The sequence below is a fragment of the Lissotriton helveticus genome, chromosome 2_1 (genome assembly GCF_964261635.1).
Source record: "Lissotriton helveticus chromosome 2_1, aLisHel1.1, whole genome shotgun sequence".
NCBI classification, from domain to species: Eukaryota; Metazoa; Chordata; class Amphibia; order Caudata; family Salamandridae; genus Lissotriton; species Lissotriton helveticus.
The window spans coordinates 688697424-688717580 of NC_136059.1; the positions used below are offsets into that span (position 1 = coordinate 688697424).

The window sequence follows — 20157 nt, forward strand, 5'->3', positions numbered from 1 at the left end:
AAACCTACCTTCGACCCCGTGTCTGACAGAAAGACTTTGTTTTGTTGTACTACAGTCTGTAAACCAAAAATAAACTAGATAAGCAGTCGCCCTCTAGTCTTGGCTCCTTCCCTTCTTGTGACCGAAAGGTGACAGAGGGCAACACCTCATCGCAGTAACTGGAGAAATAAATAACCTCCTTTCTGGCCTTAACCATATTAACAGCCTCTGTTCACGACCCTTCAAAAGTCACTTGAAAAAGCAACATACCTTGTAGCCTTTGGTCTGTGAGTGTGAGGAACCGAGCAGAGCCACCTCTTGGAACAAGAAGTGCAGGCTCCAAACAGAATTCTTCCGTTCTTTCCCTTGTTAAACCTTCTTTAAAGAAAGTATTTGAAGACACAGAATGTATTTGAAGATAATCCATAGTAGAAAAGCCAAATTAAGTGAAAAAAAAACACAGAATCTGAGCAGAGCTCAGAGGAGACTCCCTTAGCACAACGTGCAGTAGAAAATCTGAGGGACTGAGGCTCCTCCCAGGAAGGTTCTAGAGGGAGGTCGGAGCTGATTGGCTGACTGGGAGAGTTTGGTCCTTTTTACATAAGGACTAAGAAAGGCTACTAAGGGGAGGCCCTTAGGCCTATTTTCTCTATGTATGTCTATAGGACATTACTTTTTTATGTACCGGAGGCTCCCGTCTCGACGACGGGGAATGATTCAGGCATGTGAATCCATGAAAGACACCCCTAATACTGGATAAGATATCCTCTCTCTGGGTGTGGTATGAGTGGTCCTTGAAGTATTCTTACCTAACCTGTGGCCTCTTGTCTCATTTCCTTAGATAATTCGCCTCCACTGGACCCCCACGCTCCTACTCTGAAAGTTGCATGTCAGACAACAGAAACAGGACTAAAAAGAACCGTTTGGTCCGCAGTGTTTATTATTTTATCCACTTCCCTTTTCCCCGGGGGTGCATTTGTACATAGTAGTGTTGGTTTTCACTCTGTGTGAGGTTGCACCCAGGGGAATAGGGGGGCCTTCTGCTTACCATCGTTCCCAATGGCGATCTTCCGAGGTTAGTGGCTACATCTTGTCAAGTGCTACTGACGTCGCGACACATGCTGCTGGTATGGATATCAAAAGAAAGCATCTGGTCTAGGAAAGATGCTTGCTAATTGTACAGCTGGAAGAGTCATGGCAGGTACCTATAAGTATGTTTTACTCTGTAATTAAATTTGCTGCATTAAAGAGAAACTACTTTTTCACTTTACACAGAGCTTAATGGCTGCCGGCGAAGCTGGTTATAGATAAGAGGAAGGGGAATCCAAATGTAAGCAGTGTGGTGCTCAAGAGGTGGACAATATTCATATGTTTGCCAGCTGTCCTACACTGGAAAGCTTCTGGAGGAATGTGGGTAAAATAATCTCTGACATACTGAGATTGGAAGTGGAGGTAAGACCTATTTTAATTATGTTTGATAGGGTCGAGCAAGGATTTGGATTTGGGGTGCCTTTCGAAGCTTCAAGGGCAGCTGATATTTTATTTGATCCTCTTGGCCAGGAGGGAGATATGTAAACTGTGGTGCCAGCCCCTACCTGGGAGTGAGATATTTCATGAAACTGGACAACAAGATTAACTGGAATAAGTTGAAAGTAGAGTCTGGGTCATTTTGTAATTTGTTGGAATCTGAAGGAAGACCAAGATGTCCTACGATTATACCTCTTGGTCAGCTTTTGATGTTGTGCCGGACGGTACCTTGGTGTAGACATTGACTGAAAAACGACCCCGATAAAAGCATGAGGGGCAGATGTAATCAGGAGGGTGTTTGCTTATTTGATGTGATATGAGGACAAAAAAACTAGGCAGTTATCCAAAGTGTCAAAGCTATGTTCTCGAACCACTTCACCTTGTTTCCTGCTTACGAGTAATTCAAACAGACATTGCTCTTGCACAATTAATAAAATATTACAACCCAATTTTGTGCAGCTTGGTGGATGGTTCAGGGTGTCACGAGTCTTTGGACATCTGACAAACACTACATACCTCTGTGACAGGAAGAGTCTTTCAGATGGAAGTATATTACTTTTGTATATTGCCCCTTAGAAACATTGTCACCTATTTGTATTTTTTTCTCTTCTATTTTTTACTACTTACATTCAATTTTTACATTTCAACAATTGGTTCATTCAGGAAAACCATGAGCTATCTAAACAAAAAACCTCCTTTCAGAATTCCGAATGCTCGCTACTTCTCAAAAATGCCTAGCTCTCTTGGCTCACCCATGGGTTTTACATTACTTTCCCCCTTAAAATGCAAGTAGGTAGAAACCTCAAAAAAGGAAATCCTGATCACCATGTAGAATACTGTGGTGAAAAAAGTGTTTTTTTGCATCTATGCCTGTTGCTGTAAGCAGGTCAAGGGTAAGCTATTCGCATCAAACCTTTAGCTGGTGTAATTTTTACAACATAAAAAACACTGCACTGTGTTACAAATTTAAAAACAAGCATTGACACAGCCAATAGGCCTCGTTTTGGAGTACCGACGGAGAGAGGGATGCTTCTTCTCCCTGAGCCGCAGCCAGTTGAGGTGAGGCCGTAACCTCCTGCAAATTAGTGGCTGAATAATCCACACACAGGAGGAGTGACCAGACACCTAGGAATCCAGGTGAAATGTTTCATTGTTTTTATTCTATTTCACATGTTGTTCTATTGCAGTAGCAAACATTGCTTAAGGTCCTGACGAAGGCAGAAGATAATAGTGTCCTGACTTACTGCTGAAACATGTTGACCACATAACTATAGTGGCAGATATTTGTTAGAACTGCCATTTCTTTGCACTGTTTTTAATCTTGGGCAACTGAGCGATAATAATAAACTCATGTTTCTCTCACTTACCCAATTTTAGCTGATTACTTCACATATTTTCACGCACTGCAATCTTTTCATTTTACCCATCATTAGACACCTACACTTAACATCTTTGAAATGATCCTGTGATTCATAATTAGATGTAGGACGTGTCCACCTAGTCCTAGTAAACATCTTTTATGTTTCACGTTGAGAAGGTCATAAGGAAGCCCAGATGATGACTAGGGCGGTATCGGATGGTGACTGATGGGTATCCTCATTGATTAGGTGTACTTCTGATGTACTCACACACTTAATTTGTTGGTCTATGTCTTATTAAGGTTGATCTGTTGTAGTTAGACCCGTGGACACTCTGAGACCTAAAACTAGCCATATTTTGGCAATTTCTTGGTTCTCCACAGGAAACCACAAACTCTGGATACCCTCAGTACTCCAAACAAATTGGAAAAAGTTCTGCAAATTTAGACTGGATATCTTTTTACATTAAAAAAAGTTACGAACAAACAATTGGAGAAATATCACGAGTTGCAATCCTTAACTTCCATGCCCAAGGACATATAGGACCCCGGGTGTACCTGGCACGAGATTCGGAAGTTTTGAATCACATTACGTGCAAATAATGCAAGACAAATAAGAGGTAGCATAATTAAGCCGTAGGTGATGGGCTGATGCACCTCTAATTGTTACTGTACACAATCCTCTAACAGAAATCTCTTGCACTGCTGTTACAAAATGGCTTCGCTCTAATCTTTATGTACCCAGTGTTCACGATGTGCCCTGCTTTTGAACTGTGTTTGAGCAACTTACAATAAAAATAATAATAAAGACAAAAGTTAGGAAGGCTTAATTAGGCAGAGCCTGTCCCAAATATCAAACAGGCATTGGTAGTGTCAATAGGCCGGGCTTTAAGGAAAGTTGGATGGTAATGTGAAGCATTACAAGTAAATAGCATAGACATGGAATTGTATTTTTGTGGAAGCACAGAACTGTAGAATAATATTGGTGTAGGTTACAAGGTCGGATAACAGTTGTGTTTTCAAACGCCAGACCTAAACATCAAGTTAATGACTGCCCTCCTCCCATATACACGGATGAGATAGTAAAAAATATAACAAAACGTCAGCAGAAGGCATTGTAAAAGTTGTACAAGTAGAAGCAGGGATATGTATGGATCAGCTGAGCTCGAGGAATAGAATAACAGCAGCAGGAAGCTGATCTGCCATTAGGAGCTTGTATAGCTGAAGGAAAAGATGAGCTATGTCTTGCAGGAGTAATACAATTAGCATCTCTTTTCCCATCCTTTTCTAATTGCATTGTTTTGTGATTGCATTTGTATAGCACCTCTTCACCCACTGAGGAGCTCCAAAGAGTGTTTGGGCACCACTAGATCATGGGGGAGTGCTTGTCCGGAAGGGTACTTCACTTCCTATGAGCCTATGTGGGAAGTGTTTTGGTATTGTAATTGAGTGACCAGAGTGTGGTGCTCTTGTCATCCCTTGAGTAGAAGTGCTTAACAGTGTAATGGAGAAAGGATAATTAAAAACCTTACAGTTATCTGACAGCTATCATTTGTTTTGAAGTTCCCATGTTGCATGTCATAGTAGAAAATGTAAATACACTTCCAGCGCTATGTACAGCAATTAGGGCCTCCTTACTGTGGATCTTGTCAGTATATAAAGGAGACAGATAGGGCAGAGTGAGGCAGAGATACCTGGATGGTGCGAATTACAGTCATCGTATTATGAATGATGTTTTAGCATGTCCAGCACAATGTATGGATTGTGGTGCTAGATGAGTGCAGGACCAGCAGAGCTTGGCTATCCTAAAGGAGTTAAGGATGCTAGCCTTATGTGACAGATGTCTGCAAGCATTGCTGCATGTCCTTGATGGTACTGAGTGTTTTTAGTGGTCTGGTGATACATTTCTGATACTATAAAGGTGTGCTATCACAGTTGTGGAATGTTAAGATAATAGCCAGCTGGGCTACCACTAGTTTATTAGGACTTCTAACAGCAGAACAGTCCTTCAGCCTGCACTGACTGCTATTGGCCAAGTTCTCCTGTGGTGATTCTTGTGATGTTTAGGTACTACTGTTATCCATCCTGTACTGATTACAACCTGCCAAGACAGAGTTCAATTGTGGTGTGCTTGTGAACTTCAGGCACTCTGTGGAGCAGTATTCTCTCACGATCAAAGCAGTTGTTCAGTTTTAGTGTAAGGGGACTCAATTATTTAGGTTCTTTATTTCACCATTCATAGAAAGGTTTTTACTTCCCTCCTCAACTTTAGATGGTCTTAAATGTTTGACTATTGGCTAGCGAGGTGTAGTAAAGTGTTGTCACCCACCAAGAATTTTTTCCCCTCAGTGGTCTTTTTATTATAGGAAGGTATGATAATGTAATGTTTGAAACGCCGTTGTCATCTGCTTCCTTAGGCGGATATGTACTAGCAGTCACCCTAAGATGTTTTGGATACTTTGTACTTTTCATAGTAAGAAGATATAAAGGAGTATTACAGTTGTAAGCAAACCACACAGGAGGTTCTGCTTTCCATACAATTTTATTTGTGCACAGAGCATAACAGCAGAGAACCCCCCAAGCCAGCCAACAGCTCTTCCACTGACCATGGTAATGGAACCTCTGATGCCACTGTTCCTTAAACTATTCTGGCACAAAGTTAACTAGAAGTAACGGTCCCACCGTAGGTCTTAATAATAGTTCAAGGAAAACAATGAGTTTTCTTGAAATAACCCTCAGCCACCAAGATGTCCCGTGGGGGCATGCTTCATCATCAGGTCCCTCCCACCCCTCTGCCGGACGGGGCACGCTACAAACGACGGGGACGTGGGAGCACTTTGTAGTGTATTGACTATTGGGTGAATAAGTGATTGGTGATATGAGAGTGGAAGGTCAAGTAGGCGAGTTTTGTTAAAAAAATACCTGGCTACGTGGACTCTAAACTTTATTAAATCCTGTAGCTGGTATTATTAAAAAGGGGGAAAGTGGAAACTTACACTGTAATGGGTGTCTGTCTCCTGGTCTACATGTTTCTAGCCTATTCCCTAAGGCTTTTCGTAAGGACCAGGATAAATGTTCCCTTATTCCACTCCTACAGAAACCTAATAGGTCTTCTTAATTATTATTAAGGTGAAGAAAGAATATGATGAAACTGTTGTTTTCATGCAAATACAACACCTAATGCAAATCAATGAAAAAATGCTTGTGTCAAGGGGAGGGAGCAGCTCACGGGGTGGGCTGGGAGGAGGGAGGAAGCCGGCAAGTAGAGGGCACATCCTAGCGTCTCCTGCTTGTTCACTTACCCCCTCCCTTACCTCACGACCTCACGTTGCTAGAACAGGAATAGAGCACTTGGTGGTCCTTCACTCCTTTTCCCCTACGCGACCGTACAGAGCTCCCCAATGACCATTACACCCCTTCTCCTCTTTTATTTACATGAGAACGTCCCAGGGAAGGAATATGGACAAGAGAAGAAGCACCCGGAGGACGAGACCAGGGTTGTTTAAACCGAATAAGAGGCATTATTCGACAGTTGAAAGCTGGCTCATGTTAAGATGTCGCATTTGTAAAACAATAAAAGTTAACCGAAGCGCCTCCCTTGTGGACCTCGATCCTTGCCAAAAGATTACACACACAAATACCCATGGCTATCTCGGCGATATATGCTGTTGAGGTAAGGCTTAGAATGGAAAAAAACCTGATACCTGAAAAGCCATGTTTTTATTTGTTTCCTGAATGACAGCAAAGTAGGGCTAACCTTAATCTACAAAGGCAGAGAGTTTCAGAGTGTTCAAGTCCATGTCCATGCTCCCTCATTACAGCCCATTGTGGCTGTTGTTCTCCCACTGCCCTTCCCGCCTGCCATTAACAGTTACCTTGCTGTCCCATCCATCTCCTCCCTACCATCTGTTGTCCAAGTCCATGCACCCGGCCCTCATCTCATCTGCCCTGCATGGTCTGATGTGCTGCCACTGACCTCTGTTGCCCAATTATATGCCCTATAATTGCCTTCCTGCTTAGCCTATTTTCTTAGCTTGCTGGCCCTACACTCTTTTCACCATCCTTCGATGTCTGTTGTCTTGCCCCTTCTACCTCCTTTTTGCTCACCCTGTTCTATGGACGTGCCATTGCAATTATCTGAGTCAGTGCCCCTGACATCTGCCTCTCCACAGTATTCTGATGAACAACTAGATTTCTAACATTCTATATTTGTTACAAAAGTGTGGAATGCCACATGTCATCTTGATGTAATCAAAACTATAAAACCTAAAAGCATTTCCTTTAGAAATTATAAAAATGAGAGGATCTTATTCCCATAGAAATTATGGTTAGTGCACCAAAAACTAAAATTAGGACATATTTTCTGGGTTCTCAAATAATAACAAAACATTTTAACATTATTTGCTATCTTGATGTTTTTTTTATCCAGTTGATCACTTGATGATATGTTGCACTTAGGGGAGAGAATGTGGCATTACGGCCGGGGCTGCAGACTTTCCAACTGGGGAACTAGGTACGAGTTTCGGCATCAGCTAGACATCCTATGATTCTGGGATTATCAGTTAAGCTTCCCATGCCTAAAGCCCAAAAGGAATATGTCCTTGTGTAATGTAACTGATGCTCATGGCAATCCCTCCAATACATTTGAGTCAAGTCTGCAATATACAAAACTGAAAGTAAAAAAATGTTAAGTGTTTTGCACTCTTCTATCATTGGGCATTTCGATGATATTAATGCTAGATTTGGGGTCTTTTCTCTCTCGTGCCCATCTTGTTAGACTTATTTGTTAAAATGCTCCCTAATCTCCTTATTTACTGCACTGTCCCCAGTAGAAAATGCTTTCAGTTTTCCACTTCGACTCCTTCAAGATGGCGGTAAGATGTGCGACACATAAATGCAGAATTTTAGCACTCTGGTTGCTCATTAGAATACTGTAGTAAACTGCTGATCACCAGAGAGTTAATTGGCAGTCTGCCACTTGTGTTGAAAGCGCATGTTTCAGTCTACATGTCAGCACGTTTTAATGAAATAGAAAAGGAATATATTTGAGAACTTATTTAAAACATGTCCTCATTTTTCTTTACAGCACTAACAATAATTTCCATGACAAAATGAACTCCCTTCCTTTTGTGCCTTTCTAAATTAAATGTTGTAACATTTACCAGTTGGATTCACAATCGATGGCTTCAGGTTTGCCATACTTTTGTCATATGTAAGACTGTTAACTCCAAATTTGATAATTCTGGTCCAGAGACATCGGGCCCATGAGGATTTGCACTTGATGAAGATATATATATATATAAATATAAATATATATTATATATATATATATATATATAAATATATATTATATATATATATAAATATATATATATATATATATATATATTCATAAATAAGAAAGATCTGATACACAGGTAACGCTTTCTACTTACAAAGGTGTTTGAGTATTTGCTGTAATGGAGTAGAGTGCTTGAAAGCATTCTGCATGCAGGTCTAGGCCATAAGTGGTTTTGGGTCAGTGCCTAGATACAAACCTCAATGGGGTGAGGCAACCTAGCAAAAGGTGGATCGTTTACAGGTACTGGAAAAAGAGAATGACAGGGATGCAAAGTAGTCACAATCAGCTTCATTAGTTGCCCAGTCTTGGCCAACATTTCCTCTGTGCAATTCTTCTTTGGAAGTTAAGAGCTACTGTCCCAAGCACTAAGAACGCATGGAGGAGGTGATGTCTAATTGAGCAGTATGTGGACCAGAAACCACACCTCTGGCATTTGATGTGTACTTCTCTAGTTTAGGTAAAGTTCCTCAGCCTAAGCACTCAGTCAGCCCAACACAATACCACTGTGCAAGCAGTCCTCTTGGGTATTAACTATGCTGTTCACCTTTCTCTTGAAGTGTCTATTCCTATTGTTTAGAGTGATGATTGTATTCCAGAAGTTTGTGACCAGCTCGTCCCTCAAAGAGGTGATATGAAAACGCACACAGAGTGGTATGGGAGTGCCAATGGCAGTATATCTGAAAGAAAATTGAATTCAGATGTTATATTCCTCATTATGTATGAACAGATATATCAAGAGAATCTGCACACAGTTTAATACACCCAAGATGAATCACAAGCAACGTAATGGTTAATTAACACTACATACAGAGTTTACAGAGTAAATCTCTCCGAAACTTTAGGTTCAAGTTAAAAAAACTGCTTGTGTTGTTTACCATGTTAATGAAGTATACCAAAGAGGCGTTCATTGCAAGTGTACTATAATTTGGCATGCTACTGGCTTAGATTTCTGCACCTAAATAAGGGAATAGGTTTTGTTCCTGAGATGGAACATCAGGGCCATTTCTGCTGACTTTTCTCCCGTTGCCACTTTTTTTTGCTTCTTCAGAGTAGGCAAAGATAGATATCTGCAGGAGAGCCAACACGGTCCCATGTGTGGGGCAGGAAAGGAAGGATAGGGATCAGTGCAGAGTTGGGGTGTGGCAGGGGGGAGTATTGTCTGCTCTCCCATCATGTGTTCTGTGCGGAAAAGACATGCTGGGGTGTTGCATGCAGCCCTCGACAATGCTAATGCCTAAGGCTTTCCTGCCATTTGGGGCGTGGAGTGGTCTACAGCTTCACAGAGTGCACATCCTCATGGGCACAATGTCCCTGGGCACAGAATAATCTGATTTGGAGTTTGCAAACTTGTGGTTTCTGGGTCTGGAATTTGAGAACCTGGTACTGCTGGGTCCGAGGTGGCTTGGTGTGCCTGGACACACCAAGCTACTAAGGATTGCAAGTGGTCGAATTCCCTCTGTAGTTACCACTGTGGGTAGAATATAGCTACTCAAAAAGGCCTGAGTGGTTTACCTAATTGCCATGATAAAGATTTAAACTGACTAAGGATCCTGTACCTGATGAGTCTTGGGGATCAATACGCATTGGCTAACACAAAAACACACACTTTTCCCTCCAAAGAACTTAGTTACAGAGGCGTAGTGTTAATGTTCAATCTCCTGTGCTACATGTATGTGTACTCCCTGTACTTATTGGTGGAAGAGTAAAATGTCTGGTCCCCATTGGTACGGTTAGTATCGGTAGAATAGATCGTACACAAGTTTATGATGGAGGAAAGAGCAAACTGTTTATGTCAAACAAGCAAAATAAGACGTTTTACAATATAGTAGAAGGATTCATTTAGTAAACAGCACTAACCCACTGCATGGACTGCTCCTCTGTGTTTGCCTCTGATCCCTTTCACAGCATTTCGAGTGCCTTCTTTGAAGTGTAGGTCACCAAGTCTTTTAATAAGTGATGTTACCTCCTCTGTTATCGTTTCCAGGAATGTTTCGTTTATGAACTTAATTGCTAAAGCAGGTTCTATCATCCCACTTAACAGTAGCAGGTCTTCTTTTATAGTTTTGTACAATACAGAGAATGAGCTTTGGTAACTTTGAACCACCATTTCAAAGTTAATTTCATCCATTATAGGCCAGGTACGGTTATTAAGGAGATCCATAACCAACTTTTTTTGTATCGATTGGTATTTTGTTAAAGTTTCAGATTCAGGATAAAGAAACAACAGATGCTGCAAACACTGAGTTCTGAGCTGGGCCTGTGATTGGACACTGCTTACTCCTTGCTGGCTCTGCAATTTGTCCACTAAGAATCGCCGAAGGTGTAATCTCACATTGTCCCAGACAGATGTAATATCCATAGAAGAGTCGTCGTCAACAGCATGCAGAGAGCTTCGAGATGTAAAATGGAAAGAAGTTCCACTTGGAGTACGTGGAAACAAAACCCCACAATGATTAGAAATGTCCTGAAGCAAATTAAGTACTGTTTCCTCCTCCATCTGTTGCTTCTTAAGCAAGGACAACTGCAGAAGTAAAACGAAATGTTACGATAACCATTGATCAAATGTATTCATGGTATCCAGCACAAATATTAACAAGCATTTGCAATGCAATAGGTCTCGCAGCATTAAAGTTTGAGTTACTGGCATTGTAAATGACAATGCTTTGCATTAATTTTTTGTCTTTAATTTGCAATTGGTATATAATCATTGTTTGCACAAAGGCATTCTCACGATACCCCCCTCCCCGATTGACAAAACCAGTTTGAGGGTACCCATATTCAAATGTACCTTTTGAGGACTAACACTCTAACCATGGTTTACAATGTGACCAAAAATCGAATGTGGGCAAACCATTCCATCAACTGATACCCCCAATTTGTAAATACGTGTAATGTGCTCTGTTTGGTACTGTTCCATCTACATGTGCCTCATCATCAATGATTTTTAACCTGGTTTTAACTGAACCACACAATATAGTTCTTATGCATAGCACCTCGATCTGCCTGTGGAGGCATACACTTCACAAGAGTATTATATGGAAACAGACGAATACAGGAAAGGGTCTGCAGAACACAGGGGACACACAGAGAGGCTGCTAACTGTAAAGTACAGAACCATACTGTACAGAAAAAATACGGGGCGTTGTACTATGTGGGAATGCGCCCACTTACAAAATTACACCTGCAATAATATCACATGGAACACTTCCTGCCTGTCTGCCCCTGTACCTGCGTCTCCTCGTGCAGTGCATGTATCACCTGTACATAACACATCAGTACTGGGAAGAGGCACACGCAAGCAGGGCAAAGACAAGTGTTTACACGAAATGACCTATAGGGACAGACTGTGGTCCGATGCCCGGCAGTCAATAAAAACAGAGACAAAAACACACATGAATGCGAATTAAACGTGGAAACGACAAATACAATGATCAGTCACCAAGAACGAGTTATGCAACGTGGAAAAACTTCAAATACAGGAGAACATACAACACGGGCGGGACGGGCTGTGGATGACATTTTCAACGTGGACACACAGATCGTCACCACCCCTCTTCCAACACCACACAAACCCACACACACATTTATCCGATTACGGGCGCCGATTTCAGTCTCCAGGCGAGGGCAGCCTCCCAATGTAATTGGGGGTCTCTGGTTGGCGCAAGTATTCACTTGTGACAAACAGGGACCCTTTCCTCTATGTCAGGGCGAAAGATTACCCTCTAAAAAATAACCCCTGCTTACCCTCTAGGTAGTGTGGCGCAAGCAGTCAAGGCTAATCTCCAGAGTACATGTAGTCAAACATTTGCAGTATCACACACAGTAACCACCAACCCACCACACAATGACACCAAACTGTATTTCTGTGAAAATATATCTCCTTTATATATATATATATATATATATATATATATATACACTTTAAGCAGGCTTTCAATACAGGCTTACGACTTTGCAGGATTCCAGTTACTTATAAATATGCCACAGTTCTTAATGAGCTCGTTTCAATCTTTGAACGAATGTCACTGGGTCTCAAAATGACCTTTCACAGCCTAATCGTAGTCCCACAATGGTCCAGGCACTGTGTGCCGCGTGTGGACCCCTTTCGCTAACGCTGGTACGCTTCGCAGCGCTTCAGTTCGTCTCGTACGGTAAATCTAGAGCGGCCCCGCTAAACCTCACGCGTCTCGCATATGAAGCGTACGGCGCTGAGAAAGGGGGGCGAGGTTTACTGGGCGCTGGAGCTGTGTGCTTCGTACCAAGGCCGGGAGACAGGATGAGGACGTCTCCCAGGTACGGCCACACAGTGTACGATCGTTCAGGGGGCTCGAGGGGGTGCGCGCCTCATGGACTTCGGGTCCGGAGAGCAGCGCACGTCGCACACAATAACAGTACCTTCTGGTGGGGGATGCGAAGTGCACAGCAGCGGGGGTCACTCCTCTTCACGTCGTGATTCTTCTTGGGGGCAATGCTAGCTACTGCTCGACAGGCGTAGGCGGGGGGTGTTGGTGCGCTTGTGTGTGTGTGCGCGCTTGTGTGCGACGGCGGGGGGGTGTGTCTCTGTATGTCTGCGTGCGTGTATGTGCGCTCGTGTGTGTGTCTCTGTATGTGTGCGTGCGTGTATGTGCGCTCGTGTGTGTGTCTCTGTGTGTGAGCATGCGTGCAGGGGGAGGTGTGGCTGTGTGTGTGTTGGAGCTTCCCAGGAGACAGGAGATGGCCACGGCGTGCGCGTTCCCGTGCGCGCGGCCCTCTCTGATCGCCTTTTGGAAGATGCGCGCGGCCAGGTCCTGTCTCCTGGAAAGCTGAGACGCTCACTATAGGTCTCTGGCTAGACCGCGCTTTCGCGCGGTTAACGCCACGAGAGCTAAAAACAGTTATGAGGAAACAAAAAATATTTTACCAATAACATTAATATGAATGTGAACTTTATATCATTTTAAATAGCAGCATGATTAATAAGAAAGTACGGGTTTTATGATCTACCCCGGAAAACATATCACAATGTAGTTAATTAAGAGAAACTGCCAAATTTAAAATACACACGAAAACATTATAGTTAATTGAATTATTTTTTATTTGATCACCTTTTGTATCTAAATCAAAACACCAGCACAGAACAAGGACCCATATAGTACGCAGTGACCAATCTACAGGAGAAAATCGAGCAAATAAATTGGAAGAAGAGTGAGATGATCATAGTGGTTCTCAGGTTTGGTATGCTTGGACAGGTGCATAACATGTTGGTAGCCACAGATGTACACTCTAGCCATCCAGCTTATAAAACAATAATGCAAACACCAATGCACATTAATTGATATTAACCTTCATTCTATTGGCCAAACCAAACGTCATGTGGCACCCACAACCTACAATCATTTGTGCTGGCTGAGCATCAGCTGGTTTGTTTCCAAGTATGAGTTCATAAGGGCTGCACAACAGCAGAACCAAATACCTCAATGACAGAGTAAACTTCCACGTACCCAACAGAAACCTGCGATCCTCCAATCTCGCACTGGCTGAAACCCTATGGATCTGCAGACCCAGATCAGGCGGAAGATCATTCTCTCACATCGCAGCCAAGACCTGGCTCTTCGGCTGAACGGAGCAGAACCCCCCCCCCCGACCCCCCCGGTGCCTTGAGACCCTCACGGGTAAGTAGCGTGCTTTACAATGCCCTGATTGATTGATTGATAAGGCCATATAGCTGGACAAAGATCAAAAGCTACATTAGGGTTTTTATGTTATGAGGCACACAATGTAGCGTCATCAGCAAGCTAATTTTTAAAAACATACATTTTCAATTTTGAAAATAATCTAAACAAGAATCTAATACTAGAGGAGGTAACATTGGTTAAGTGAATCACGTAATCACTCATAACAATTTATTAACACTCAACTTACTTCCTTATAGTCCAGGATCATCGTTTTTTTATTGGGAAATTGCTAGATCCTTTGTCAATCTGATCTATAAAAGCAACCTGCATGAGCCCTCCTTTTCTGTGAATGACTGGAGAGGGAAACTACAGCCCAGATATAGGGCGAAGATTCTTTTTACTTTTTTTTAAATGCATCTGTGGTGTCCTGGTCTCAGTTAAATGTTATTTATTATGGCTGGTTCAGGTTAATTGAATCACTAAAAACATTATTACAATCAAAGGAAAAGTTAGCCTCCACTGGGCATACTTTTTCCTTTAGATTATTTTCAAAGTATAAAATGTATGTATTTAAAAATGTGTTCCAAGTTCCAACACATGCATAGATGCTACAGCTTATAAATTGATTATGGTCAAGCAGGATTATAAATGCACTATGCTTTCTCTCCATCAGTGGATTCTATATGTTCATGAACAGTAGAATTGATTATCAACGCTGGTTTTCATTTCAAGATTGGAGGCTCCATTACACAATAATCTTTTAAATGCCCCTCCTGGAATATGGGTTGTTACAACACATGCACTACAATGCATGCAATTACAACACGGGCGTTACAATGACTGCGTTGTTACAACGCAAACCATATTTTAGGTTTTGTGAGAAAATGAAGCTGAAATGTGTATATTTATACATTTATTTAACCAGTTAATGCACACTCGTGTCTGAAAGCCTGACAGGTTTCAATGATATATACACACTGATATGATAAAATATGCACTTATAAGAAAACATGCACATTTTAGTATCAGGGTTGTACAAATCTACTGCTGTTTAAGGCCCTTTACTAAAATTTACTAAAATCCCTTAATTTTGTTATCCCCATGACTGACAGCATTTAGAATCACAATCCAATTTCCGTTTTTATCCACATTTAAAAATAAAATACAGACAGGAAAATAAATGGTGTTCTGTCTATATTTATCTGTAAAAATCAATAAAAATGGAAAACAGGGAGCCTTAATTATACTGTGTATGCATTTTAAGTTTCAAATGTATAGAAGTGTCATTTTGAATTTTAGTTTGTAGAATAAGTGTGTTTTATATACTTTAAAAAAGTGTCATTTAATAACTGGGTTGAGTTTGGAAAATTGTTTAAAAGCTAATGGTGCGGAATTTACTTTGTAACTCTGCATGAACTATTATATTTAGCAGTCTTGCTCGTAGTCCGTAAAAAATGATGATTTGTATATGAGCATAGAAAAATCCTTAACTAGTGTTGGAGAGGAAATTAAACATGAAGAAATTATGCCAAAGCAGACACCAGTAGAAAGCAATATAAAATGATACATGGTGAAAGAACAGTGCAGGCCACAAGATAATGCTGATGCAAGAGAGGGGAAGAGTTCACTTGAAAATAAAGCACATGACCTGCAAGGTCTTAGTTAAAGGAAAACTTTAGGAAAGCTTGAAGGAATTTAAGGTCTCAGCACTAGCATGTATTCACCTTGTCCCAGTAAATTAAAAACATGATTGAAGAATAGGAGCAGGAGATTGGTTTAGCCAAAAGTACACAGAATCTGATAAGAGGTTTGGGGAGCAGAGCGAAAAAATACACAAGCAAATACACATTTATTTAAAAGAAGCAAAAAATGGTTTGTTAAGCATTGTTGTAATTACAATAAAGAATGTGTAGAAAATACTGTTGCAGGGATTCTGCACATACACAGAACTATGCGCAGGGAATACGGGACCTCGGTGTATAGGGGCTAAGCCTTCCTACCGCCTCAGATACCACAATCCCAGGACCGACTAGCTATAGCGTCTCACTCGCTCTCCTAAACAATCACGAAGATGCAAATGATTAGACACCCCAGAACGCAACACTCCCAGATATCTCAGGAATCGTGGTATCAAGACACACCTTTTCGCTCACTCAGTCGTACATGTCCACAATAAGAATTGAACAAAACACGAATATAGTTTAACATTTTTATTTTAACTATTGTGCTAAAAAATGCAGTATACAAGCCACAACCAGCAGCACAATGAACAAACCTAACACAGTTAGCATTGCAGCGAGGCCATATATCATAAAGGGAGATGCCATTTTTTAATAAAGACAGTGGATAAAGGACTATAAGACCACCCTCCCCGTGGTAAGAAGTATTATTATATAATAGAAGATCTCTGAGCTTTGTCAGCAGACCCCATAACTTAGTGCCTAGATGGTATATCTACATCATAGGAACCGAATGGCTCTTCTCCCTGGAAAGTCCATTTCCACGTGTGTGTTAACCAAACATGCATCCCCATAATATCAAAGCACACGTTTCCAGCAGCAGCAGCTGTGTTAGCATGTTTTGTCTAGGAGCTAAGTACAAACCAGAACAGAATAACAAGGGTCATTGTTTATCGACCTTGCTTACAGTGTTCAGACTAAACTCCAGGAACCAGTAGAGAATGCAAGAAGCAGATGGTTCTCATGTGAAAGGCATAAACAGAATCTCAAAAAAATAAAGTCACGTAGTAACGTGCGCAAAAGCAGCATCATGGCAGCTGGGCTCATACTAATTTAGCGATGTTGACAATGTCCCTATCGGCCATACTACACCCTCCCCTTGGCCAGATCGTAGCAAGTAGAAAGAAAATCCGAACAGAGTGCAAAGATAAGCAGAGTCAAAACACACTTGAATAAAAGGCCAAATCGGGATAAGACCAAAAGTCCAGTTTAAAATAATATTAAAGCGAGTGCAGAAACCTCATCAAAGTACGTGAACCCAAGAATGCAATTAGTTCCAAAAGGTCATCCCTATTGTTCGTAGCAAAAAGGGATACCATCCAGTTGAGGGGATCAAAGGAAAACACGTGCTCCTCATGCCCCAATGCTTCCAATAGCCCATCCGGGCAACTTGTGTGATACTCGATGAAACTTTGTTGCAAGAGGCGCTGTGCAGTCTCACAGGTATTCCACTCAGCCAACACTCCAAGAGCAGCAGCACGCATCAAATGGCCATCCCCAGAACAGGCCGGTTCATGGGCCAGTAATGGACCCATCAACAGATCATAATCTAGTTCAGAGCCAGACCCATTGGAGTCCCATTGAAATCCAAGTTCCAATGGAAAGGGCACAGTCGGCAATAGAACACAGGTTGCACGCATTGAAGTAGGCGAGGCGAAAAGTAAGTCCATATCTTACGCCAAGCGTCACCAATGGCAAGCATCCACAAATATGCTGCATTCGGTCAAGGTACAGTTGCAAGTGGCTGGGTCTGTGCAGTACCACAAGTTGGACAGCCATTGTGTAATATGAGCAGAAGGACCAGCATGCCACCCACCAGCACGAGGATCAGTGGAAAACCTCTGAACGCGCTGGGAAAAAATAGGATGGATAAAGGCCGGTATTACTCCAAAAATTGTCTGAAAAGAGGAAGCAGGGTCAGATCCCACAAGTTTAAAAAAATTAGCAAGGCCTTCAGTGTCGGACGCATTAAATATTTGGTGTTTTAATTCTCCAAAATGAAGTGGGACATTGGTGTTCAGCAGTGAGTGTATCTCACTTGCGGTTCTCCCCACCTGCAATTCGAAGGTCTCTCGCACTGATGTGAGAGCCACTTCTTGTTGAAACAATAGCGCTTTGAGTCTGCTTAGTTTATTGAAATCTATTTTCAAAGCTGGAATGGAAGGCCAAAGCGAACTATCTACAACCCCCATGTAAGGGCGGAAAAAGGACATTGCTGCAACAAGTAACACGTTGCAAAACCGTTACTATATACGGAATGCCTGCCCATAACCCACACCAGTCATGGTTATTCAAATAAGATAACTTCCATTTGAAAGGAATAAGAGCGCTGGAATAATTGCCGGGATGGGCGTACCTTTTAAAAAACAGGCCAGATTAGGGGCCGAAACGTTACAAGCGCAGTGCAATTTAACTTGTTTGCATACTAGGGAATGTCCCACTGTGGAATCACACTCCTCGCCTGTCAGGAAAACCTCCTTATCAGTGCGCTGACATCTGCAGGTGAAAGGCAAGGACCACAATTCATGAACAAAAGCACTACTCAGGGGTTCAAAGCAGCCAACCGGGAAGTGTTTCATACAAGACATGAACTGAAAAAGCGAGAATGGTAGAGAAATAATGCCATGTATTAACCACACAGCTGAATCCGTTTCTGCTACTGCTACTCTAATTGTTCTATATGTAACAGCGTGAAAGTTGCATCTTTCATAGACATAAACTTCTGTTTATCAGTCAAATTAAACGGCAAAAACAATACAAAAGCATTCAAATAATCCCATGGAACTTTTCCCATTTTGAACTTCTGCCTGGTCCATGCAAATTGCATCACAGATCACAATTGATTTTGACCCTGGTACAACACAGATACATAATTTTGAACAATATAAATAAAAGAAGAAACAATATTATGCAAGGTGTAAATACGGGAAGGCAATGTATTGATGCTATTGTCCATTACTCCAAGAACTATTTCCGCAGACGCACCGCAGCTTCAATCTGCAAAAGTTTCCATAATTCATTATATGCCACATAGATTAATTCTTTAGACCAATGTGATTCAGGACCTAAAATAAAATCAGCCAATTGATGATTGAGGGACAGGTGTTGTTTTACTGACAATAGTGTTGAGTGGCCTAACCATTGCTGACACAATTTCCCCACTGAATACGTAGTGACTGAATGAGAATGCGGGAAACGTGGATCAAGTCTAGTCTGTGTGAAACCTGTTGTTGCATTAAGAAAACATATTCATTGGAATCGGTGGGCCACAACAACCACCCTAAGGGGTCCACGTCAGAAACATTTATACTGCCATTTATAAATAGGGCTAGCAGGACATCGAGGGTATGATTGGTGTATTTACAAAACATATCATACTCAGTCAATGAAGGAATGGATGGAATATTCACATTTTTGGCAGTAGACAAATCAAAACAAGTAGTCTATTGCACTGTGTCATTTAAAAACAAATTTGAGTCAGAATGAGACACGCACATTGCAAAGCTTCGGTACCCCGGACCTGCCAAACCTTAGTACCCCAAATGGATTTCAAATCAATGGTATCTTTCCAGTGTTCTTAACCATGTAAGTCCAAATCAGTTCTAAAATAATTAGAATATACCAATTCTGTGTGAGTATTCATAAACTTAGATTGAGATGGCAATTTTAACTTATAGAAGTAGGATTCAGGATTGGACGCATTATAATCTGAAAAGCATGTGAACTTATTCCGGAGAGTTTTAGAACTCCCCTTTAAGGGAGTCGGACAATGTTCCTACTGGGTAAAATTAAAAACAGGTCGTAACGTGTTTGATTGATGCAAGAAATAATGGCCATAGTGTTGGTAACAGAATAAATTTGCATATTTGGCCGAATTCTAATACAAATCTTCAGCATCAAACGCAGCATAATATTTCAAATCAGAAAACAATGAATGTACTGCCTAAACATCCTAGTTGTCTGAGTGTAGGTCCTGTGTTAATACATCTCCAAAGTGAAACACGAAACACATATGGAATGTTTAGGGCCTCCGCCGGCCCATGGACATCGAATGTAACTTTATCCCAAACGATCCTATCAGCAACAAGAAAGGCCAAAATGTTCACGAGGGCTTAATCATGTTTCTTGATATGGGACAATGTATGGGTAGCCAGAATTCTATCAACCAACTTGACTGCAGAGCGTTCTGGCAAATAATGACCATTAATTAGCAGGAAGAATACGGTCACAAATTCAATCTACATTAAAAGGAAGACAAGTATGAATACCAGCCAGATGTATGTCCAGGGTGGGACCAGGCAAGTCTTTTTGAACCAGGTGATGAAAAGACATATACGCATTGGTGGAGCCGACACAGATAAGGACGATGAAGCTCAATCATATGAAAAGCTTGTACGATCCATGTAGTAACCGCTTGCTCCCAAGCACAACAATGGAGGCTCTGCCGCATCAGACGAATGATCTATAGAACTGTCTAGAACGTTGGGAATGTCAATTGCGACCTCTCGAGGAGGAGAATAATACTCGGCATCTGCATTGGAGGAAGATGATGGGACAAGA

The 20157-nt window shown here is 41.6% G+C and overlaps 1 protein-coding gene across 4 annotated transcripts in view; it reads right to left on the reverse strand.

Moving 5' to 3' along the window:
• The window catches only part of KIAA0825 (KIAA0825 ortholog), a 2250404-nt gene that overhangs the window by 1873087 nt on the left and 357160 nt on the right, over positions 1-20157 (reverse strand). For all 4 annotated transcript variants that reach the window (XM_078675385.1, XM_078675384.1, XM_078675383.1 and 1 more), the window contains exon 4: positions 10062-10725. In XM_078675385.1, the coding sequence (XP_078531511.1) occupies positions 10062-10725 (664 nt within the window). The remainder of the gene's footprint in view (positions 1-10061; positions 10726-20157) is intronic.